General features: G+C 39.1%; 1 protein-coding gene across 1 annotated transcript in view; it reads left to right on the top strand.

Annotated features, from left to right (window-relative positions):
* The first annotated feature begins 1,308 nt into the window (after nucleotides 1-1,308).
* The window catches only part of SPMAP2L (sperm microtubule associated protein 2 like), a 37,255-nt gene continuing 12,335 nt past the window's right edge, over nucleotides 1,309-26,228 (top strand). The window contains exons 1-6 of the mRNA XM_081319792.1: nucleotides 1,309-1,883; nucleotides 4,495-4,525; nucleotides 8,013-8,066; nucleotides 9,167-9,289; nucleotides 15,186-15,323; nucleotides 18,809-18,929. Of these exons, the coding sequence (XP_081175918.1) occupies nucleotides 1,865-1,883; nucleotides 4,495-4,525; nucleotides 8,013-8,066; nucleotides 9,167-9,289; nucleotides 15,186-15,323; nucleotides 18,809-18,929 (486 nt within the window). The 5' untranslated portion in view covers nucleotides 1,309-1,864. The remainder of the gene's footprint in view (nucleotides 1,884-4,494; nucleotides 4,526-8,012; nucleotides 8,067-9,166; nucleotides 9,290-15,185; nucleotides 15,324-18,808; nucleotides 18,930-26,228) is intronic.

Here is a 26,228-nt window from a genome sequence, read left to right as displayed (position 1 = left end):
TTAGACTGCCAATTATGCCACTTTGTTCCATTTGTAGCAAATGTAACTTGGTTCCGCAAGGTATAAGCTCATGTTGGTGACATTTTAGTTTTGTGAAAATATTAACAATTTTGATTTGATTTTAGGCTTACCTGGTTGATATATTTTAGATAGCTCATACGGCTTTTATCTCCTATTTTTATATTGTATTATATAATTTATTTCTCGTGCTATCTCAGGGCTTTGAACTTCTGTTTGTTACATTGATTGGTCATTTAATAATACTATAAGTCTTAATATAAATTCCTTGAAGAATTGAGAGTGTTTTGAAAAGTTTAAGTACCCCACATAACATCTTAATTTTTCTTACATTATATGTCTTGTTTTTATTGTGTAATAACTTTACACAATAACTTTACACTCAGAAAAGTTGCGGCCAAAGCTGTTCATGAAAAGATGAATCTGGCTTTGTACTTAAAAGTTCTCAGCCAATTCAGATGCGATACCAAAAGCCTCCATAAGCACTTTCCTTTGCTGATTTTCACATAACCAACTGTCACTTTTAAAACATCAGTCAGAATGATCCAAGAGGTCAAATCCCAATCTTCAAAAATGGGTTGTCATCTTTTAAAATAAGAGTGGTAATGTTTTAAAACAGTTCCTCCATACAGTTTTCTGTATAAGACAACAAGCCTGGATATTTCAGTGTAAAAATGTGACCCTATGACTTGAGGGTAAGGACAATTGCTGGGAAAGGTTTCCTGTGAAACAGTGGAGGAAGGTGTTGGTAGGTTATGCTCTATGTGACATTATTTTTCATAACTTGATGGCTTTGCCTGGAGAAGCCTGATAGCTCCTGTGATCTAATCCCACTCAGTATTGTTGCAATTTTCAGCATAGAGGTACTTTCATCAATGCAATAAAATTCTTTCTCTTTTAAGAAATATTTGGTGGTAGTATTAGTGCCAGGTTATATTGACATTGGCAAGAAAATGTAACAAATGCTGGTTTTGTTTTTAAAACAAGGTTAAATTTTTTTATTTTTTTGTAAGAATAAAAACCGTACCAAACTTTTCTAGAAATGTTTTCTGCTGGAATGTTAAAATTTTCTTTTCTTTTTATTAAACCAGCATGTTTTTTCTTTAATCGTGCATTTTACTGACATAAAAGTACTGTACCATGTTCCCTGCAATTATCGCTTATTTTACTAAGACAAATGCACAAACGTTTGATTTCCTTTTTTTTTTTGGCTTTCAGTTTAGAGCAGCGTTTCTCAATTCCAGCAACTTTTAAGTCATGTGAATTTCAACTCCTAGAGTTCCCCAGGTTGCATATTGACTGAGGAATTCTGGGAGTTGAAGTCCATATGGCTTAAAGCTGCTGGGGTTTAGAAACAGAGCACTGAAAACAGACGGATAGTGAATATTCATGTTGGATATAGTAACAAAGGGAAGGAAAGCAGTGTGAATAATTGTATGGAACCCTCTTGCACAGAAAAGCAATTAAAATTTCAGGGGTCTTCAAACTCGGCCCTTTTATGACTCATGGACTTCAACTCCCAGAATTCCTCAGCCAGCGTACCTGGCTGAGGAATGCTGGGAGTTGAAGTCCATGAGTCATAAAAGGGCCGAGTTTGAAGACCCCTGAATTAAATCGAAGGCCCAGCCGAAGTGACTGGACTATTTGCACTGTTGAGAATAATACCTGCAGATCCTACGCGCCCTCCCGCGGCACAGAGAGTAAGTTCACAGAAAGAGAAACAAACGGAGGGAGCAGTGATTCCTCAGGTTGCCGTGGCGACGGAAACAAAGAAGAACGCAAGGTGCGCTCCGGAGCACCCGCTTTTCTACAATTGCAAGCTGTGGCGTGAGATCGGAGAAGCAGGATGGTCGAGCCACGATCGGGTCAGTAAAGGGAACAACACCGTCTCTAAACTAAAGTGCCGCCGTCTTTCCGGGTAGAACCTGCCCTCTATTGTGCATTGCAATTATGACACCACGCAGAATGGGATCCAGTTAATGCTCAGAATGGATTTCCGCAGGAGGGGAAAGCAAAAATACTATTTTTTTTGACTTGATTTAAGAAAAAAGGGCTTGAAGGGCAAGTTATAATCACTCTCCTGACTAAACAGATCCGTCTCGCAGGAGGAGGGATCGTTCAATTTTTTTTTCTTTGTTTAAAGACAGTAAGATTGTAATGATTCCACCGCAAGGGATGCACAGCTGGATGGATTTTATGGAGGTCATCTTTCATTTTACCATTTGAGCGTAGCTGTCATTTCTCATTGTTTACAAATTGGGTGCAACAAATGTATTTAATGCTGCACTTAAAAAAAACCCAATTTTGTAACTTTGTGAAAATCCCATTAATAATTTGCTTATCAATCCATGTAATGCTCAGTTACTTATATTTTTTTTACTCTTTGGGAACTTAGGAAGGCCAGAAGCAGTGTTAATAGTTCTGTGCAACAAGTCTTGTCTTTTGAATTTTAGAGATAATGGCTAGTCTGTTTACTTCTTTTATTTATACCCATGTACTATTTATTTTTTTTATTCCTGTGATAGGTAGAATTTATATTTCACATGGAACTGATCTTGCCACTTAACCCCCAACTGGTAATTTACTAAATAAAATAGTTTCCCACCCCCACCATCCCCTTGTGGGGCAGCCATCCAGAAAACCCTTTAGAAAATGAATTTATTGGGCTTCACATTTCAGAAACAATATAGGAAAATAGTTTTATGGTAGCCAAAAACTCAGAGATTGGTAGCACCCTTTCTGACTTAACAAATTTTATTAAAAGGCATAAAGTTTTGTAAACTACAGTTCATTACAAAACTATTAGAACAAAAACAGTAAAAACCAGAAGAAAAATAATATCATTCGTTGAGCAAAACCCTTGAGATACCTGAAAGTTTAAGATAATCCTAATTCCTAGCATCCCAGAATATATTACTATAGTTTTGATTAGATTTGGCATTTTTATCCAGAGACCAAGTCCTTTCTAAGCGCCTGGAACACGCAGATGTTGTTATTTGATGGTGTTAATGGTATCATCTCAGGATGTTCATTGTTCTAAGTAAAGCTGCCTTTTGCAATTGACTGATTCTGATTTTGCCAATGCTAATGATCCTCAAGTGATGCGCCAGATATTTTGGGATTATTATTATATTTCAATTATCAGCCAGTGTTACAAACAAATACAATCATGTAGACAGCCCAACAAATAAATTATCGAACTATTAACTATACCAGAAAAGTTGTATAAAGGGCGTATTATATGGAATAGGTTGCTGGCACTTCTCAGGGATATATATATGAATCCACAGAGCAGGGGTTCCCAATCTGGGGTGCTCCACTCCCAGGGTGTGCAGGATAGAATTTCAGGGCATACAACAAAGAGTGGCTTGTGTTCCTTTGTGATGAGTCATGAGTCACAATTACTTTTGTACACGGTGTGAACATTAGCAAACATTTCCTAAGGGTGTGGGCCATAGAAAAGTTTGGAAACTACTGCCATAGAGGATAATATACTATTTTTTTCATTATAAATTATAAAACATATCCTGTTTAAGGTGCTGAATATGGGAATCATGCTAGTATTTGCAACACAAAACAAGTCTTTTTGATACCTTAAAAGCAAATGATAGTATTAGTTACGATGGCTTATGCAAGAATATATTAGCATTCAGGATGCTACATGTCTCTTGGATGTTTAATGTAAGCAGACCTAGTTGTGTCCTTTGGACCTCAAAAAGCTCAGAATTTCCATGCTGGCTAAGTTCTAAACATTTATAAGACTGTATAGTTAAGCAAAGCCACATTTTTTGCTGTAATCCATGGCATTCTTATGAGCCCTATTAGCACTTTTATCAATAGGAATTTTCATTGCCAGGACTGCAGTTCCTGGTGGCCATTTTGGCAACATCACACAGAGGAGTGGGGATTGTATTATGGGTCTCCATGTGCCATCTTGCTGACTTATTTCCCACTCCCAAACCTTAGGGAGTACCTTAGGGATCACCTGCTGCCGGCATCAACTTCCCTCCACCCTGTGCGTTCCCACAGAGAGGGCCTCCTCAGGGTGCCACCGTTCAGAGAATGTCGTCTGGTGGCCCCCAGGGGGAGGTCCTTCTCTGTGGGTGCCCTGAATTTATGGAATCGGTTGCCGGTTGAGCTCCGGATGGCTCCTGACCTTCGCTCCTTCCGACGCGATCTGAAGACTCACTTGTTCGAACAAGCCGGCCTGGCCTGATGGGGGATGGGTTGGGATTTTATTGTTGTTTTTAATATATCTATTTATTGTTTTAGCTTGGGCATTGTGTTAATTCTTTTTTAACTTTTGTATCTTTGTATTTTTATATGTTTGCCCTGTTCACCGCCCTGAGTCCTTCGGGAGAAGGGCGGTATACAAATAAAATTATTATTATTATTACTGAATTACTTACAATATATAATTAATCATGGAATGTGGACATTTTCAGATTCATTCGTTCCTTTCTGTTTCTTTTGCAGCTACTAGCTATGGGTTTTATTCAAATGAAAGGTAAGATAAAACCATCAAGCTCCCATCTCTTGAATAGTTACCGTACTTAAAATACATTCAGGAATTGCAGAGTGATATCCGAAGTGACACATTCAGACTTCAGTTTACAAAACTGATCTCCTCCCCAATATTTGGTTCAGAAAGTCTGCAGAAGTGAGTTTGAAGAAGTGAAGGGATTCTAGAAGGGGGGGGAATTATCTTGCCTTTTCTCATGATCAGTTGTGAGGAAAAAAACTGAATGCATTTATCTTGTCTTCTCTGATAACCAGTGAGTCTTCCAGTATGCATGATTATTATTTGCCATCTTTCTGCAGCAGCTGGCCTGCAGACTATCTTGATTCTATGAAAATAAATTAAAAATGAGGAAAGTACTAAAATATAATGACACCAGCAAACATATGCTTTGCCCCTAGTATATAAAGTGATGACATTTATATGGGCTCAGGAGGTTGATGATGACTTCACAATTTTTTCTTCCTCCACACAATGCTCATAGATGTCAATCAGTCTTAAATTAATTATGCATATGTAGCAGAAGCAGAACTGAAGAGAGCTGCCGACTTTCTTCTTTTGTCAACTTATCCATATTTACTGCTCCTTTATGCGCATGGGGCAGGGAGATTACACAGAAGAGTCAGGGACAAAGAAATACTATCCATTTTAATATTAATCGTTGTTCGGGATGTAACAGCCATATAATTTGTATAAGGAAGGTTTCACAGTATTAGTCAAAGCAAAGGGAGTGTCAGAATGTTGACAGTACCTGTTTGACATAAAATTAGACTTAGACTTAACCTTAATTGCATAGGTGATTACAGTTAAATTGTTGCACATAAGAAAACTAGAAGGTTTTTCTAGTTTATCTAGGTTTAGAGTGATGATTCTAGTTTAGTATTTTGTTCTAGTCAGTTTAGTGGGTGGAATTGCACTTGAGTGGTAAACGATAGTTACATTTTCGGATCCTGCCCTTTTTTCTTCTCTACATAGGATAGTCGATCGCAAAGGAAATGGTTATGTGTTTGGGGAGAAAAATTAAAAATTAACTGACCACTCTGGGAGGTGGTACCCAGAGGCCCCTAAATTCTGTCCTACCACACATTTTGTACAACAAGTGATGGTTATTTTTCCCACCTGGAAGTGATGCTGGGTGGGAGAAGAAAGGGCAACAGGGAACCCAACAGTGGCTGATCTGAAACTATCCCAAATTAAAATTTGTAAGACTGCAATATTGCAGGGTTAGCCTTTTAGCTTGAGTGTAATCACGGGTCTATGACAATTTACCATAGCCAACTTGCCACGGCCAGCTTGCCACTGCCAATTCACTGCAGGACAACTCGCCACAGCTAACTTGCTGCAGGACAAGAGTTACACTGGTATCAAAGAAATAGTGGAACAGAATCATTAAAGAAAGGATGCAAAAGGAGGGACCAAATGAAATGTGAACTGCAATTTTTTTAAAAAAATATTTATTTTAAATAATTAAATAGAATTGTTAAATTGTCCCACAGCAAGTTATCCCACAACGAGTTGGCCGTGATGAGTTGTCCTGCAGCAAGTAGGCCACAGCAAGTTGGCTGTGGTAGCTGGTCATGGTGAGTTGGCTGCGGCAAGTTGGCTGCGGCAAGTTGTCCCATTCCATTTAGAATTTTAGAATACAATAGAGCTGGAAGGGACCTTGGAGGTCTTCTAGTCTAGCCCCCTGCTCAAGTAGGAGAACCTATACATCTCAGACAAGTGACTGTCCAGTCTCTTCTTAAAAACCAGTGATGGAGCACCCACAATTTCTGAAAGCAAGCTGTTCTACTGGTTAATTGTCTTCACTGTTAGGAACTTTCTCCTTAATTCCAGGTTGCTTCTCTCTTTGGTCAATTTCCAACCATTGTTTCTTGTCCTGCCCTCTGGTGCTTTGGAGAATAATTTGACCCCCTCTTCTTTGTGGCAGCCTCTCAAATACTGGGATACTGCTATCATGTCTCCCCTATTTCTTCTTTTCTTTAGACTACCCAAACCTAAGTCCTGCAGCCCTTCTTCATAGGTTTTAGTCTCCAGGCCTTGGATCTTTTTAGTTGCTCTTCTCTGAACTTTTTACAAGGTCTCAACATCTTTTTTGTAGTATGGTGACCAAAATTGGTTGCAGTATTCCAGGTGTGGAGTCACTAGGGTTTTATAAAGCAGTACTAATACTTTGCGTGATCTTGATTTTATGCCTCTGTTTATACAACCCAGGATTGTATTAGCTTGTTTGGCTGCTGCTGCACACTGCTGGCTGATAGTCAAGTGATCGTCCATTAGGACTGATAATAACAGTCCGCCTGGGCAAAGTACATTGAAGCCACTACAGCAGACATGTCAAACACAAGGCCCGGGGGCCAGATCCGGCCCACAAAGTGGTTTCATGTGGCTCGTGAAGCCATCCTGGAAACAGTGAGGGAACGGCCCCCACTGCCTTGGCCCAGAGACCCTCCTTCTGCCAGAGACCCTCAGATCTGTCCCACTCCTGCCCAGGCCCCCATAGGCACCCTTGATGCGAACGATGTAGAGCTGGCCACACCCACCCAGTTGGCCACGCCCATCCTGGCCACGCCCACCCGGCCCCCTGAGGGCAACCACAATGCTGATGCGGCCCTCAATGAAATTGAGTTTAACACCCCTGCACTACAGTATAATGTTGACTCTAGATAGAATGTGGGTGTCCAAATGAGCCCTAACTGTCAGCAAAAAATCCCATTCCTTCATGCACTGGAGGTGTTCCGCATTGTACACTCTATTTAATATGCAATCTGGAACTACAAGCTTTGCTAGACCTGAGATAAATTCTTCTGACACAATTGCATATCTCTGAGCTGTTATGTCAACAGAGAGACATCCTTAGCCACTAGCCATCACATGCCTTAATTTATTGCCTGTGTTGCTAATGGCTGAAGGAGGAAGATCTTTCTGTCTCTCTCACAGTCTCTGTCACTGCCTGTGAGAAAGATTCTTCCTCCTTCCATGGCAGTTTTTCTCAAGGTCCTCTCTGTTAAGAAAACATCATTATGAACTTGAGGGTGGTGTTTCACTGGCAAAGAATGTTTGTCCTTGAACAAGTCTCAGCCTGAACTGAAGGCCTATCACCCCAATGCATCAGTGCCTCTCAATGAAGCTTTTGCCTAGAAGCAAGTTTTATACATGGCAAAATACAATTGGAGATTAAATGTAATCAGCTAAATGTATTACCTGGGTTTTTGTTTCAAATGACCTTGCAATAATAATGCATAATCTCCTTGTCAAATATGCATATCTCAGTGCTCCCAGAGCAGATTCAGTAGTAATGGAAGTTAAAGATTTGGAGGGATGTAGCTTTGGCCTTTGCACTTGATATAATTAGATGCAATGCATAGTTGGAAGTTGCTCAGTAGAACTGGGAAGGTTTGTCCGATTGTAAAATTTTAGAGAATTGACCTTCCACTCGGTCACCAAGTAATGTTTTAAAAATTGTATTTTCCAGGTTACAAGAGCTTGCAAAACCAAAGCCAACCAAAGATGTATGGAATTTTCATCGGTGAGTTAGATATAGATACAGATATACAGGTATAGATACAGATATACATGACAGATTACAACCTTCTGTTTAGCAACTAATCAAAAGTAACAGTGGTACTGAAAAAACTGACTTATAACTGGTCCTCACATTTACGACTACCAGTACTGCAACATTCCCATGGTCACATGGTCAAAATTTGGCTGCTTGGCAACCAGCATGTGTTTGTGATGGTTGTGGCATCCTGGGGGTCATGTGATCACCATTAAAAGAAAATTGTCAGAAATGTCATTAAGGAAAGATGGATTCACTTAATGATTTCATGATTTACTTAACAACTTCAGTGATTAATTAACAACCATGGCAAAAAAGGCTGTAAAATTGGGCATGAGGCATTACAACTGCATTGCTTAGCAACAGAAATTCTGGTCCAATTGTGGTCCTAAATCATGGACAACCTGTGGTCTTTACAGTGTGTTTAGGTGAGTGATCAGAACAATTGACATATTCCAGTGTATGTTGTAAGTACATTCAGATGCTTGACAACTGATTCATATTTATGACAGTCACAGTGTCCCAGGGTCATGCGAAGTGACCAAAACCTGTTGCAACCACCCAGAAGATGGGGGAGGGAATAAAAACCAAAGACACCCCACCTCACCCCTGCTGTCAATCCTCAACAGAAATACAACAATGAAAACCTTGGACAGGAGGAAGAGCGTCACCAGGTGGGCAGGCAGGTGTCTTGCTCAGCTGTGGCTTGGGGGACACTTTTTTCAGTACCATTGTAACTTCGAACAGTCACTAAGCGAACTGTTGTAAGTCGAGGACTACCTGTACTTCATCACTTTTTTCCTTTTTTGGGGGGTCATCAGGTTTTTGACACCTTGCTAGGCAACTGGTGGTACTCAGATGTTGAAAAGTGGTACAATGGGTGAAAAGGTTAAAAAGCCCTGGTCTAAGGCACAAGATTAGAACTCACACTTTCTTGGTTTCTACCTTAATGCCTTAACCACCACACCAAACTGGTTCTCATATAATAAAAATAATATTTATATATTACTAGGGTATGTGGTTGTATACTCATTTTGACTGGTACTTGCATTTTGTATTCATAACAGCAAGTTAATCTGGGGAAATCAAGAGCCAATATGGCCCCTCTCCTCAAGGACTTTGCTGAGACAGCCCAGCTCAAGAATCCTAACTCTGGCAAGGCCAAGGGAAACAGTTGATAAACAGAAGAGGTTTGCTTTTATGTCTGTCCTTTTTTGTTTCTCTCTCTGTCTTGATTAATTTTTTAAATCAAATTTCTTAAACAGTAACTACCTGTAATATATAGCAATTTTTTTTAAAGTTTTATTGATTTTTCTAGTTTTACATTTAAGTATTTAAAAAGCAACGTGGCAGCTGGATTAATCAATAATTCAATAACATACAAGTGTCTTTAGTACAAATCTCAAACTACCACATTAAATATTTCCTCTCTTTTTCCCTTAGTATTTACTGTCTCATGTATAAGCTAATACAATTCTTATTATATCAATTAAGTAAAAATAACATTGTTACATTTATCAATACTTTTTAGCTTATACATATGCTAATTGTTTTCACATTCTATCTTTATAGACAATCAATATCCAGTTTTTCCCAATTTTTAGCTTCCCATCAATATTTAAATTTAACATTTAATATTTATAATTTCAAAGTTTTAGGTAACCAAAGTTTCCTTTACCACAATTCATCACAAAATGTAATGTTCAAGATATATGTCCTATTTGAATATATTCTATTTGTCACCATCTTACATCATCTAGTTGATAATACAGTATAACGTTCTTATTTTCTACTAATTTCCAAATATCTTAAATTTAATGACCAAAATTTCCCTTATTTCAACATCAAATCCTCTCTTTTTCTCTTAATATCTACTATATCATATTTAAACTAATACAGTTATTTTAATTACTTTTACATTCAATCTTTATAGACAATCAATGTCCTATTTATTTTTTTCTCCAATTTTTAATTTCCCATCAATATTCAAATTTAACATTTGATATTTATACTTCCAAGTTTTAAATGACCAAAGTTTTCTTTATCTCAATTCATAGCATAATCTAATATTCAAAGTACACGTCTTGTCTGTTTGAGTACATTCTATTTTAATGACATAACATCCTCACTAATAAATCCAAACCCCAATTTTCTTCAGCCTTATCTAGCTTGCTTTCTTTGCCAACTCGCCTTCTATGTCCGTCCTTTTAAATCATCAAATAGATCTCCCTCTGTTATTGTATATATTATTTGAAATAAAAGAGACCATCCAATCGCCATTCTTTTGCAAGGACTAACAAATCATCTATTATTCTATCTTCCCATAGTTGTCCTGGAATGTTTATCTTCTCTTCGGTCTGTTCTTCTTCTTGCTCTTCAGATTTCTTCTGGTTTATATAAAAAGTCTTTTCCATTTTCAGTGTTATCAGTCCCTTTTGTGGGTTTAACATTAACTGTGTTTATTGGTCCATTGAATTCTCTATCATAGTGTTTGATTGTTCCACTTCTTCTATTGTGTTCTGTATAATTGATTCTTTAATTGTAGTCAAAGTTAGGGTTTGAATATCTAGGCTGACATCATGTTCTTTTCTCTAGCATCTTATTTCATCAGAAGCTGTAAGAATAGTTTCATGAATTGCTTTCAACATAGAAAGAATCTGTTCCTGATGTTCATCCATATTCTCTTGGTGGTATATTAAATTAAAAGCTTTACAATCGGGATGAAAATATTTTTTTGCACTGGTTATAGAACACAGCTGAGCTTCTCACAGCTTATACTGCCAAGGTTAAAGGAGTCTTATCTGTAGTCTGCACTTCAAGCCAAGTCTCTTTTAGACAATAACAGGTTGTAGTATCAGATTTAGCCACAGGATGTCACCAATGCTGTTTAAGATTTTTTAAATCCAAATTTTTTATAATTCTTTTTCCAATTTTACTTCTTTTTTGTAAGTAAAAACCCAAATCTTCAATAAGGATAAGAAATCTTTTGGTTCCCAAATTTTAGAAACATATAAATCCAGTTAAAATAAGGTTATTCTTTCAACGTTTTAAATTCCCCTGGATAGTCAGTCACCACTGCTGTTAGAGGGTGGGATAGGATTTCCCTTCGCTCTCTCCACAGGGGGGAAAATACTTTGGGCAGCTTACACAGGTAAAACAGATAGTTAGGATTGAAGAGAGGTTCAGATCTCACCCAGTCTCATCTACGCTGCTTTAGAAGTGCCTGGTGGTAAATTTGACTTCGGCTGTCTGCAGCCTAGTGACAGGCCATATTTCTATGGCCGGTCTTTCATCTGCCAGTTTGGAGGGCTGCCCCGGATCAAGTGGAAGGGCTACTGCCCTCCCGTGATCAAGTGGGGATCTCCTCCTTGCTTGTCGCCCCTACAGGGTGACTTTCAACCCTTTCCAGGGTTCCCCAGCAGTGCAAAATCAAATGCGGAAGATAGAGCTTGCCTTCCGACAGCCGCAGCAGCCACAATAGCAAAACAGAAGTCAGTATATAGCAAATTTCTTTTGAAATCCAGGAAATGTTAACTTTGGTTTAGTGTGGACCAGGTTTTGTCTGAGGAAAGTTCCTCAAATGCAGCTTTTGATATGGAATGGTTAAATATTTGACACAAAAGTCAAATATTTAAGAATAGTCATTTTGCCTTCTATGTCCCATCTAGCAGAGCTAAAGTCAGCTGCTACTTTTCCTACTCTTTGGTTCTACTGTCTCCTGCTCATTGGGCAATCAGTGGATCAAGTATCAATATGTATTAATTACATTTTTTTCTCTCCATAATGGAGTTCTTTGGTGTATAGAAAACAGGAAAGAAAAAGAATGGGGCGAAACAGTGAAAAAAAACACAATACTATTAACAAACAGAAGACAATATTACCTAAGTACTCCTAAGATTCTACAAAAGGTGGCGAACTTATGCAGAACCATTTTAAGATCTAACCAGGACATGTAATAGCCAGGAGAGGAAGTCATCAGGAAAGGACCAGAAATCCAGTGTTTACTGCCAAGCAGCAGAGATTGTTTGAAAAAACTATTTGGATTCCAAGAAAGACTATATCAATTTGTAGTTTTAGAAAAAAATATCCCACATACAAAAGGAATATTTTTCTACTTATAGAAGAAAATTTTTGTTCAGGGTTGAAATGTGGAGTCCTTGGTGCTCTCTGAGCTTGATTGTTTTCTTGCAGATGTTTCATTACTTAACTAGGTAATGTCTTTATGTTAGTAGTACTAAGATGTTGCCTAAAATGTCTGCAAGAAAGCAATGGAGCTCAGAGAGCACCAAGGATTCCACTTTTCTACTTCCTAGAGGAAAAAGTCCTTGATTAAAATGTCTTAGTAGAAGGATAAAGCGGTTCAATAAAAAGTTAGAACTACTAGGTGACTATTTTTTTCGTTAGGAACCCAGAATGATGAGTTAATCATTCTTTCAACACTTTAATATACTAAGTTGGATACAGAAGGTGATATTTCTCAACTAACAGATGCCCACTATCTATATAGGAAATGGCAATTAGCATGCTGCTTTTTTTTTTTGCCAGCCCAGTACTGCATCTTGAGCATGATACTTAAATTGAAGGATTGGCAGAGGGAAATGCTGGGCATTTGGAAGAGGACTTGGGAAGCAGCAACCTCACCAACTGGTAAACAGATTGCCCATATATGGACCTGATTCAAGTTATTGAGGGCCTTATGCAGTGCAGAGGGTGGAGTACTATTGCGAAGCTCCATGGCAAATCTCAAATTTGGTTGGCAGATTTCTGAAAGATCTCCCTCTTCCTCCCTATCCTTACTCAGGTTTCAATAAATAGACGAGTTTAGTGCTGAAGTCCCATTAAGTAGTTCAGGGAGTGAACTACTTAAGCATGAAATAACCTCTCTCACACTAAAATCATTGGGATCAAGCCGTCATTTGGTGCCCACTACTGTACATTGTTTTGTCTGGGTATTGGAGATGTTGCTTTGCTTACTGTTGCTTTCATTCAATAAATACTGTGTTTGCCTCTAAGCAGATGCTCCAGACATTGCTTTTGTGCTCAAACCAGCATTATTTTTTTCAGGATACATAAGCACTTCTAATTTAAAGAAACAAACCTATTTGAAATTGAAATCCTAACATTCCTTGGGTGGGGTGGGGGGAGGACTTAAGAACCATTGTCACTCACAAGTGTAGATATTGTTAAAAATATTAATATGATGTAGAATCTAATTAATATCTCCTACATTGTAGTTTCAACTGCCAAATGCAAAAAGTTGAGAAAATAATAGTTTTGATTAATAATAATGAATTTGCTCAGTATGAAATACAGTTTTGATACCAAAAAGGATAAATGAAAAGGGTGCAGAGTAGCTTCAGACCATAATAGTAAAGTTTATTGTTCACAAAAAGGGTGTAACATTTGTCTTGACTGCCAGCGCCAGCAAGATTGACTCATCGAATAAGCATCTGTTTATTCTGGAATGGCTGGATGCTTTAAATTGAATCCCAAGTCTGACACTGAACACTTTCGAGTACCAGTACATGTAGCAATAATGGAACAATTCTTGAAATGATTTAAGCACAGCTTGTGAAATTAATAAACTGATTTACTTTGTCCTGAACTTTCTTCTAAATCTCCTATTTACACTAGGGGGCAGAGATAGGAAATGTAAGTGTATGTATGTATAGGCATGGAAAAGTGCTTGCCACAATTCTGTAAAAAGGTTAAAGGTTCCCCCGCACATGCGTGCTAGTCGTTTCCAACTCTAGGGGCCGGTGCTCATCTCCGTTTCAAAGCCGAAGAGCCAGCGCTTGTCCAAGGACGTCTCCGTGGTCATGTGGCTGGCATGACTAGATGCCAAAGGCACACAGAACGCTGTTACCTTCCCACCGTAGTGGTCCCTATTTTTCTACTTGCATTTTTTACGTGCTTTCAAACTGCTAGGTTGGCAGAAGCTGGGACGATTAACAGGCGCTCACTCTGCTACGCGGCACTTGGGATTCGACCCGCCAAACTGCCGATCTTCTGATCGACAAGCTCAGCGTCCTAATCCACTGAGCCACCGTGTCACTTACAATTCTGTAGAATAGCATAAAAATGAACCAAATATTAAGCCCAAATTCAAGCTTCAGGATGATTAAATAAAAGGTAGACAAACAGCACATCTGTAGGAGATGACCAGGCTGAGTCCAAGGGAGGAGTCAAACGCATCATCAGTCATGGGTCCTGTTGTATAGGTAGATTAGTAGGGGAGTGGTTTCCCACCAGCGGGAAATCCACGAGCCTGGGTTGGGTGTTGTTTCCTGTGGTGGGAGATTCCCGGCCGGGGGTTAGCTAGCGTCCAGCGGCTGCTGGACATATATTGAGCCACCCGGACGGGGATCCCCAGTTGACTCCACGTGTATCAATAAACATTACTACTGCATTCCTCGCTGTGTGTGTGTCGTCGATCCGAACACAACAGGTCCCTTCTGTGCCCACAAAAGAGATCAAAGTCCAGTCAACCTTGAATTCCTTTGACTCTTCTCTACCTCCAATTTGTTTTGGCGTTTGTAGTTCAGATTCTTGTAGAGAGCTTTACTTATTCTTGCAATAAATCTTTATAACTATTTGAACTGCCTGGATCTTCTGATTTCCCTGGTGTTTGACATTAATTTAAACTACTAACGGACAAAACAACTTGGCGGTAGATAAGAGTCAAAAAAATTCAAGGTGGGCTGGATTTAGATCTCCGATGGGCACGAAGGTACTCATGACTGATGACATGTTTGACTCCTGCCTCCGGCTCAGCCTGGTCATCTCTCCTACAACACCTGTAATTAAAGCACAGCATAAACAGGTTGGTGAAAAACATTTAATTTTAAAAAAATGTTCTTTTTAATTTAAGGAAAGAAATTATCATTGCTTCTTTCTAATACATCCAAAAGGGATATAAGAAGCTAAACTATTATAGATAGCAATAGCATCATTATGACCTTGAGTAATTGAAGTTGCAGTTGAAGTGACTGGAAGCAGTAGAGCAAAGAAGAACATAGAATGGCCTTTCTACTTTAGACTTATCCTGTTTCTACTATTTCACTTACCCTTGTGGTTTTTCTATAGGTCCCTCTTCCTGTACAGCTGTGGTCAAATGTCAGAGATTTGGAAACGTTCTTCAACAGTGTATTCTGCAATGCCCACGAAGCGATTGCTGAAGCTAGCAGAACCTAGGCCAATTTCTGCAACTTATCTGAAACTAAGGTGAGGCTCTAACACTAATGAGTTTTTCTAATTGCCACAGGCCAGTGGGATTTTCAGTGTAGAAATTTAGGCAAGAAAGCCTTTGTAAAATAGGCTGATATTCTAATATAGAATCAGTTCAGCTCTCCATATTCCTGAGGTCAGGGTTTGGTCAGTAACAGTTCCAGTCTTTAAAAAAAAAAATCTTTAACAAATACGATCCAGCAAATTTCTGCCCGATTCATCTCTTTAATATAGTTAATAGCGTTTACAGTTTATACTTGACTTACAATCACAATAGAGCCCAAAATTTCTGTAGCTAAGCAAGACAGTTGTTAAGTGACCTTTGCCCCATTTTACATCTTTTTGCCATAGTTGTTACGCAAATCACTGCAATTGTTAAGTGAATCATGCAGTCATTAAGCAAATCTGACTTCCCTCTTTGACTTTTCTTGCCAGAAGGGCAGCTGGGAAGGTGACAAATGGTGATTACGTGACCCTGGGACGGTGTCATTGTCATAAATACATGCCGGTTGCCAAGCAGCTATATTTTGACCATATGACTGTTGGCGATGCTGCAACTGTTGTTAAGTGTGAAAAACGGTCATAAGTCACTTTTTTCAGTGCCATTGTAACTTCAAACGATCAGTAAATGAATGAATGTTTGTCAAGGACTACTTGTACACTTTTTTTTAAAAATTCCATTTATATCCCGCCCTTCTCCAAAGACTCAGGGCGACTTACAAGCTTAGCAGTAGCCTTCATTCTATGTATATGCCTGCTTATTAGGGCTTTCACACACACCCCAAGCGGCATTATTACAAAGTCAGCTTAATTGCCCCCAACAATCTGGGTCCTCATTTTACCTACCTTGGAAGGATGGAAGGCTGAGTCAACCTTGAGCCTGGTGGGATGCGAACCTGCACTAATTGCAGGCAGCTGGTGTTACTTAAGGAGGCATTAGCCCACTGCTCCACCAAGGCTCTTTAACAACCTCTCTATAGACAGTCTGGCTAAGCAACAGGCTAGATCGAGACTGGGAGGGTCTACATATAATGTCTGTTTAATGTGATTTTGTGAACTTTGCATTCTTTAAAACTCTTTTTATTCGTGCAAGTACTTGTTGCTCTTACTCTCTGTACTGTCTTCATTTGGTGTGCATATTCTTTGACAGGTGGTCAAGAGTATGAATAAAGCTAAATTAAATATTTCATCAGATGTTAGATATCTGCAGAATCTCCACATTTTCTCGCAGAATTACATAGTCACATATGACACCAATAATTTGCTCCTGGAAATAACATGTGGGAAATTCCAGGTACACATTTCCTTAATATACAGAGGGCAGCCAGTTTTCCATCTGGAGAAAGTCTAAATGGGAAGAAGTCACGTAATTAGCTGGAAAGGTTGTGCTTCAGTTGTGTTTCTCCTATTATTATCTATTTGTCACTATCTCTTCATGAATGGGTCTATGGAGAGGGTGATATTGGAAGAACCATAGATGATTTTTATGAAAATCTGAATTAAGATCATTAAGGAGGAAAAAAAATCTATTAGGCAACATGAGTGGATAGGTGGGAATGAAATGAAAGGAGAGAGAAAAAGTTACAGAGGGTCCCAAAACTGAATGTGAATGATTTTTTTTTTGAAATTGCTAGGTATGGTGGCTCAGCTCTACTCTCAACTGGTTTGCAAATTTAACAATCAGCTCCCATGAACCCATATGAGCCAGCACACCTCTGTGAAGATAATATAAAAGAATGATTGCTGTAAAAAATAAGGGTTACAGAAAGTAATTGTATGACGTATGCAGAGAGAAAAAAGACAGTTGCAAAGAATGGGGTCAAAGAGAACCCAAGAACAGTTTAAGATGAACAAAGCAATGAAAATACAGTCATTTTGATATATATTTTTTTCTAAAAAATTGGAAGTCCGTGATAAGGGCTAAACAAAGAACCTTGAATTAACAATAAAATTGATGATTTGGATGAAATTGAAGTGAAGGAATGTTGGAAGGAGAGTTTCAGAGATGTGCATGAAAATGATGGTGATATGTTGAAGAATACAATTGCTTTCCGGGCTGGTGATCAAGAAAAAAAAGATATGCAATATAAATAAATATATTGTGACAATACCGCTAGACAGTTAAAGCTAACTGTGAGGATACCTGGTATTTTGACACTTTTTAGCCACATTATACCACAAGCATGTCCAGGCAAACTGCAGATCTCTAAAAAATGCCATGCAAGCCAATATGTTCTTGGCCACATCAAGAAGGAAACTGCAGCCTTTGACATTGTTTACTAATGCTTAGTAAAAAGATACATTCAATGACTGAAAACTGTGTAAATTATTATCAGACAAAATTTAACTTCACAGGAATGTGCTCTGAAGTAACTACAATATTTACAACACGTCACATGTTTTAATTTTAAATACTCGAGAATGAGATCAGTAAGAAATAATACCAACAAAAGCAGTTTTACATGCTGAAGAGAAGAAAGTGTGTTCACGTTAATAGAATGCCAGAGAGGTATTTGATTAGATTTGCACATACAGTCCTGGAAATGAATTTGAGTATATAATTTGAATGTAGTCTATTACAATCTATAAAATGGCCAAAATGAATGTAGTCTATTACAATCTATAAAATGGCCAAAAGAAATTGATTTAGACCCATTCCAATTATTTAGTTAATTAGCATTGATAAATTGAAAAGAATTATGTATGACATCACTAGCTGGATCACACACATTCAGTAATGCTTATTCTGATATTTCTTTTCCAAACTTCCATCCACCATGGCTAGTCCTATCATGATACTAAAACTGCAGCCTTCAGAGAGGGCACACTGGCAGTATTATATTTTGCAATTTTGTTGGATTGCCATGCTCATACCAGCATAGAATTACAGTTGGTGAAGGGAGAGAGTAAAGGAACATAAATTCTAATGTAAGTGTGTCCAGTCTGTGGCCCGCTAGCCAGATATGGCCTTGGATGGCTAGTAATGTGGCCCCACAAGATTGTAAACTTTTAACATTGTGTGATTTTTAGCAATATTTATATATATTAACTATATTATAAATTTTATAGGCGGTTCAAGACAATCTCTTTTCACAGTGCAGCCCAGGCTAGCCAAAAAGTTGGACACCCATGTTCTAAAGTATACCCAATGAAAGCTTCAGAGACCTTTGAACTTCTGTAGGCAGGGGAGTCTGGGAGTGAAGCTTCCTGAAACTGCTCTGTGATAAGTGAACTTGGTCCTAGGATGTGGGAAGAGGTAGTTCTCTCAGTTGGGAAATGGACTGCCCATGTGTTAAAAAACCACAGCAAGAGCTTCCCGACCAAACTTGGATTATTTCAGTTCAAAGAAAGTCATATTTACCCTATCTGCAAAAACAATGGTTGGTAGAAGAATATAAATCAGATCTGAGACCTCTTTAGCATCCTGAACACGGCTAGTAGGAAACAAAAATTGTAGTTGCCCTTCTTCTGTTCATCTACAGGCCACGAAGTTCCCCTGAGTGGCGTGTCTGCTCCTCAGCACTTTGTTGCAAAGCTTCTCAACGGATTTTGACCCTTGCTCAACCGAGATCTATCCATCCAAACTTTAGTTTTCCAGAACAGGTAATTATGAAATAAAGTCAATCAGTAAAAATGATTTGAGTACAGTTTTCTGCATGTATGATGCAGAGAACCATGTTAATTTAGTTTAATGCTTTTAATTCATTCATGGGGGAAAACCAGAAAAACAGAAGAGGATATGCACAAGTTCTCTCTGCAAGTTCTCTTCTCAGTTCTGCCCTTTTTAAAGAAGTGTGTGTGGTCTGGAGAGGCCTCTACGAGTAGTTCTTGTTTAGCAACTACAGTTGAGACTGACAATATGTTCATTAAGCAAAGTGGTGGTTATGAATTTACTTCACCTCTCCATTACTTAACAGATCTGTGGAAGTCATAAATGGGAGGATCACAAAGTTACTTTTTCATCACTGTCATAACTGCAAATGGTTACCAAACAAGGAAGTTGCTAACGTATGGTCCAGCTATTTATTTATCCTCACAAGTTTCTCTAGCATAGTTCAGTGCTTTAGCCCTCCTGAAAGGAAATTTGATAGTCACCTAATTGATCAAAATCCTAGGCCCATCTTAGATAAAATAGATTTAGTGGGTCATATTCAGGACAATTTTTCTTTTTTCTACATTTTTTTACAGTCACTGACCAGCAATTTTATATAATGTATATAGAAATGTTACAAGACTCAAATTAGATGACTAATAAAAATAAATTAAATTAGATGACTAATAGAAATAAAATGGTTCATTCTAGAAACACTACCTGTAGAATATGAAAAAAAATCTAAATACTTAAAACTAATTGACTAAATTATAAAACTACCCTGTGGGGAAAAATGGCAACACTCTGAACTAAAACTTGAGTCTTAGATTCCAGGATCTGATCATAGTACACTATGAGTCAAGAATAAAAAGAACTAAATCTAAAATTCAAATGTATGCAAACAGTATTGATCCAAATAAGAGAGAGATTATAAAAAATATAAGATACAGTATAGGCTTTTGAAAAATAATTTATTTACCTTGTGATATAGAAGGCTCAAATCCCTTGCCCAATTGTTTAGAACAGGGGTCCTCAACCTTGGCAACTTTAAGACTTGTGGACTTCAACTCCCAAAATTCCTCAAAGCTGGCTGAGGAATTCTGGGAGTTGAAGTCCACAAGTCTTAAAAGTTGTTGAGGACCCCAGGTTTAGAATAATGCCTACAAGAATCTCTTATGCTTTCTTCAGATTGTGATGTAGAGCAGGGCTTTTCAACCTTTTCACCCATTGTACCACTTTTAGGGTATGGCAACATCTGAGTACTACCAATCGTCTAGCAAGATGTCAAAAACTTGATGACCCTCCCCCCAAAAAGGAAAAAAGTGATGAAGTACAGCTAGTCCTCAACTTACAACAGTTCGCTTAGTGACTGTTCAAAGTTACAGTGGCACTTAAAAAAGTGCCCCCCAAGCCACAGCCAAGCAAGACACCTGCCTGCCCACCCGGCAGCGCTCTTCCTCCTGTCCGAGGTTTTCATTGTTGTGAGCATTTCTGTTGAGGATTGGCAGCGGGGGTGGGGTGGGGTGGGGGTGTTTGGTTTTTATTCCCCCCTGTCTGCTGGGTGGTTGCAGCAGGGTTTGGTCACTTCACATGACCCTAGGACACTGTGAGCGTCATAAATGTGAATCAGTTGCCAAGCATCTGAATGTAAATCACAAGACCCTGGAGATGCTGCAACATTCCAGCTGATTGGTGCTTCTTCTGGGCTCAGAAGTAACAGGATCAGTGCTGAGCTCCAGCTGGAACCTGGCACTGATCCTGGTGCTTCCGCTGAGCCCTGACAGGCCTGCAGCTCCAGCCCTCTCTCGCTCAGGCTTGTGCGGTGCTGCCATCGGTTCAGCTCATCCCCGCTACCACTTTTCTAGGATGGTTGCGTACCACCTGCCAGGTGCCAATGTAACACAGGTGGTACCTGTACCACTGGTTGAAAAGACCTGATGTAGAGATCTCAGAGGCACTTGAGTTAAATGTTGCAGAAAGTGTTGCTCCTCTCATTAAGTTTGCAAAACTGACCGTCTGAGACTTGCTTTTCAAGAAAGCATGTGGATTTTCTGAAGCTCAAGAATCACAGGTTCCAAATCTTCATGGATCTGTGGTCCCTTTAAGAAAACAGTTTGATCCAACATACAGTTTTGCCAAAATTGTTTTTTCTTGTCTTCTTTTCTGAAGACATTGAAGGTCCCCCCACCAATCTCTGCCATCCCTTTGCACAGCAACTATGAGGTAATCTCCCCACCCCCAAGGTGAGCAGATGCTGGGTTCAATGCCAGTTATGCTTCCATAATACAATGAATGGTTTATTTGTTTTTCCCCCTTTTGGAGAGGGTTGGTAGATAACTTGGTTGTCACATTCCTATGGCAAATTTGCATGATCCTAGAAAAATAATCTTGAAGCAAGTTAAAGTTTTCAAAAATGGATACCATGTCTTTTGGCCATTTAATTGTAGCTGAAGATCTAAACCTTGTTATATATTTTCAATGTATTTATAATCAAATTTGATGCAAGCTTACACGTAAGAATTTAAATTAAAGGATACTTGATAGCTACATCATCCTATAAAAAGAGAGTATCCTTTTTCCCCCTCTTCTCACAGAACCTATTTTAGTCTGGATTATGTTTTCTTCTTCTTTACTTGACAAAGTTTCCAATTAAAAAATTTAGTTTAGATATTTTTGATATAATAATCCAAGATTGATTGTGCTAAACTAGCATCTTTGGATGTTTGAAACACTTTAGTTATAGTTCAAATTATTTGATTAGAGTGAGTTATGTCTAGATACGGTCTCCTACCTTCTCTAATTAAATAGATTGTGTTACTTGCAACCAATAGCAAGAATAATAAATCATTTAATTTCTGAACCAAATAAGTAACAGAGTGGCACCTTTCAAGGTTATCCACTTGCTTGCTTTGATTCTTGAACCATTAGCAATTATTGTAAATCATTCTTGAAATATCATTGGAATTACAATGCTGGACTCTATAACTTTTTTTTTTATTTTCTAATGATATTCTGCTGATACTGGATAATTTTTTACATCATTGCCTAATTTGAAGTGAGTAGTTTCAACAGTTTCAAAAATATTCAGATTATAAATTTAACTGGAAAATATCCAAATTATTTCCTTTAGGATCTGAGGTATCAATAGATCCTTAAGATGTTGTGATTTGTCATATGGACAGAATTTATTAAATGTTCTAAAGACTCCCTTTCTCACGAGGCCATCCTTGGACCTCACCATATTGGACAACTTCCATCCAACTTCCAATCTTGCCTTTTGGGGGTAGATTGTTGAGAGGGTGGGAATTGTTCAGCTTCAAAGAGCTGGAACCTGGAAGAATCTTACCCAGTCCCTGGAGAGTGTGAAGATCTGGTGGGGAGTAAGCAACTGTGACTCAATCCTAGCAGGATGGAGTGATTCTGGGATGTTCGGTTTTCTGGATCTAGAAAATTATCATCTTCAATTCTTGATAGGGTAGCATTCCAAGATTGTTAGAAGACAAAGGTTTTAAAATATTGTTTGATTTTTGAAATTCAAATTAATCCATCAAATACCGTATTTTCCGGCGTATAAGACGACTGGGCGTATAAGACGACCCCCTACATTTCCTGTTAAATTATAGGGTTTGGGCTATACTCGCTGTATAAGACTACCCCTCTTCCAGCGCACACCAAATAAAAATTAAAAAACATCAGATTTGATTTTAATATGGTAATTTTAATTCAAATGCTTATGACATGCAGGTACTTAGTAGGAAAACTGTCACTTATAAACATAAGGCTGTTTGTCATCAAACATGTAAACATAAAACTGCAAGTGGATTAAACAATAATAATAATAATAACAACAACAACAACAACAACAAAACAACAACAACAACAACAACAACAACAACAACAACAACAATAATAATAATAATAATAATAATAATAATAATAATAATAATAATAATAAGTTGGAAGGGACCTTGGAGGTCATCTAGTCCAACCCCCTGCTAAGGCAGGAAAACCTATACCATTTCAGACAAATGGCTGTCCAGTCTCTTCTTAAAAACTTCCAGTGTTGGAGCATTCACCACTTCTGGAGGCAGGTTGTTCCACTGGTTAATTGTTCTAACTGTCAGGAAGTTTCTCCTTAGTTCTAGGTTGCTTCTCTCCTTGACTAGTTTCCATCCATTGCTTCTTGTCCTGCCTTCAGGTGCTTTGGAGAATAGCTTGGCTCCCTCTTCTTTGTGGCAGCCCCTGAGATATTGGATCACTGCTATCATGTCACCCCTCACCCTTCTCTTCGTTAAACTACACATACCCAATTCCAGCAACCGTTTCCTATTTTCCTAATTCACTTTTTCACTTTTCCTAATTCACTCTAAAGCTTTCCCTGCGCAGAGCCTTAAGTAACACCAGCTGCCTGCAATTAGTGCAGGTTCTCATCCCACCAGGCTCAAGGTTGACTCAGCCTTCCATCCTTCCGAGGTAGGTAAAATGAGGACTCAGATTGTTGGGAGCAATAAGCTGACTTTGTAATAATGCTGCTTGTGGGGGTGTGTGTGTGAAAGCTCTAATAAGCAGGCATATACATAGAATGAAGGCTATTGTAAGCCGCCCTGAGTCTTCGGAGAAGGACGGGATATAAATGGGATTAAAAAAAAAAGACCAAATGGGAGATCCGCTCCAGGTTTTCCAGCCAGCCCGCCCAGTTCCTGAGTCAAATGTGTCCTTAGAGCTGGCTACGGCATTCCCCACCTGCCTTTCAAGTTGCTCTTGCATTCCCCACCTGCCTACAGCTGCTCTTCAACTTTAGAAGGAAAGACGCCCAGACCCCAGCCTGTAAAAAATCACAGACTGCAGCTTCTACTCCAATTGGTCCCGCTTTCCCTGCGCAGACTAAATGGAAGATCCGCTCCAGGTTTTCCAGCCAGCCCTGTCCCTAAAGTTTCAGCACCCGGCGTATAAGACGACCCCTGACATTTGAGAAGATTTTCATGGGTTAAAAAGTCGTCTTATACACCGGAAACTACGGTATCTATAGCAGAGCTTTTCAACCTTTTCACCCTTTGTACCACTTTTAGGGTATGGCAACATCCAAGTACTACCAATCACCTAGCAAGATGTCAAAAACTTGATGACCAAAAGAAAAAAAAAGGAAAAAAGTGACGAAGTACAGCTAGTCCTTGACTTACAACAGTTCGCTTAGTGACTGTTTGAAGTTACAATGGCACTTTAAAAAGTGCCCCCCAAGCCACAGCCAAGTAAGACATCTGTCTGCCCGCCTGGCGGCGCTCTTCCTCCTGTCCGAGGTTTTCATTGTTGTGAGCATTTCTGTTGAGGATTGGCAGCGGGGGTGGGGTGGGGTGGGGGTGTTTGGTTTTTATTCCCCCCCCCATCTGCTGGGTGGTTGCAGCAGATTGGTCACTTCACATGACCCTGGGACACTGTGAATATGAATCAGTTGCCAAGCATCTGAATGTAAACCACAAGAACCTGGAGATGCTGCAACATTCCAGCTGATTGGCGCTTCTTCTGGGCTCAGAAGTAACAGGATCAGTGCCGAGCTCCAGCTGGAACCTGGCACTGATCCTGGTGCTTCTGCTGAGCCCTGACAGGCCTGCAGCTCCAGCCCTCACTAAGTCTTGTGCGGTGCTGCCACCGGTTCAGCTCATTCCCCTCCCCCACTACCACTTTTCTAGGATGGTTGCGTACCACCTGCCAGGTGCCACTGGTTTAAAAGCCGTGATCTATAGAACCCCTCAAAAAATGTGCCACAAATGATGAATTGTAGATTTTCTCTGATGATGATGCAAACAATCTGAGGATAAGCTGTATTAACTCATATGATTTGGTCACGTCCAGTTTTGGTTTCCTTTTGGGAGACTATTATCACATATATAAGCAGGTGTATGAAAAACATTTCCAAATTATTGATGTCAATATTATATTAAAATATATTCTAAAATGGCAGAATTTGGCTATTTTAGAGGAGTATTGGTCGTAATGCCTGTGGAGATTAGCCTAGGGAATATAAATAGATTGAAAAAGTATATTATTCCAGATATCAAAGACTGGATTCAATAATTATTTTATCTGTATTAAGAACTTACTTTATATTTTTTTCTACTACCGGTAATAAAAATACACAATACATTTTCTTTGGTATAAATTTTATAATATTTTACAAAAAAAGACATTTAATTTAATATTAAAGCTTATAAAGGTTGTGATATTTAGGGGAATTATATCAATTCAATATATTCATTCATTTTTAATTGCCCATCTCCCTATAACTTTTGCAGGATTTTTTTTCTATTTATGTATTTATTGTTTCTATTTTGTTTGGGTATTACAAATCTATTGCAATTCTTGGTAATTAATTTCATTATTCTTTTCTTTTAATTTGTTTTTGTATGCTTTATTTCAAATTATACTTGAAAGAGATCCATTGGGGAGAGGCAGGCAGTTTGTGCACAGTTGGTAGAGAAGATGTTTATTGGAGACTGTAGTGTAGCCGGTTCTTTGCAGGCATTGAGTGAGACGGAAAGTTCAAAACAGCAACAGGCTTTATTGAAGTTCAGAACAGAACAGAAGCAACAAGGGAGCTGCTGCGCAGCTATTTATACCGATGGCCAATAGGCGGTGACCAATAGGTTTGAAGCATATGTTTCCTGCCCAAAGACCTACTTAGCCGGCTGAAGACAACCAGTCTGGGCCGGCTAGCAACTGTTACAACATACATGTGAACTAGCACTTAGCAATTGAATGCAAGCAATTAGCAAGCAGTGCAACAACAGCAAACAGTTACAACATATAAAAGGCAAATGTAAAGGTTCCCCCGCACACGCGTGCTAGTCGTTTACAACTCTAGGGGCCGGTTCTCATCTCTGTTTCAAAGCCAAAGAGCCAGCGCTTGTCCAAGGACGTCTTCGTGGTCATGTGGCCAGCATGACTAGACGCCAAAAGCGCACGGAACACTGTTACCTTCCCACCGTAGTGGTCCCTATTTTTCTACTTGCATTTTTTACGTGCTTTTGAACTGCTAGGTTGGCAGAAGCTGGGACGAGTAACAGGTGCTCACTCTGTTATGCAGCACTCGGGATTTGACCCGCCAAACTGCCAACCATCTGATCGACAAGCTCAGCGTCCTAACCCACTGAGCCACCGCATCCCTCTTACAACATATACAAAAGGCCAATCAGTGGCGTAGCGTGGGTTGTCAGCACCGGGGGCGGGGCAAGGCAACCGGAAGCGGAAATAGAGGGGCGGGCGGTGACGTCACGGCACTGCTGAAAAGACGCGCCCCGCAGCGGCGTAGACTT

Source organism: Vipera berus, assembly GCF_964194415.1.
Source record: "Vipera berus genome assembly, chromosome: 2".
Taxonomy (NCBI): Eukaryota; Metazoa; Chordata; class Lepidosauria; order Squamata; family Viperidae; genus Vipera; species Vipera berus.
The sequence above is the reverse complement of the archived record's forward strand: the minus strand, read 5'-3'. Positions and strand labels throughout refer to the sequence as shown.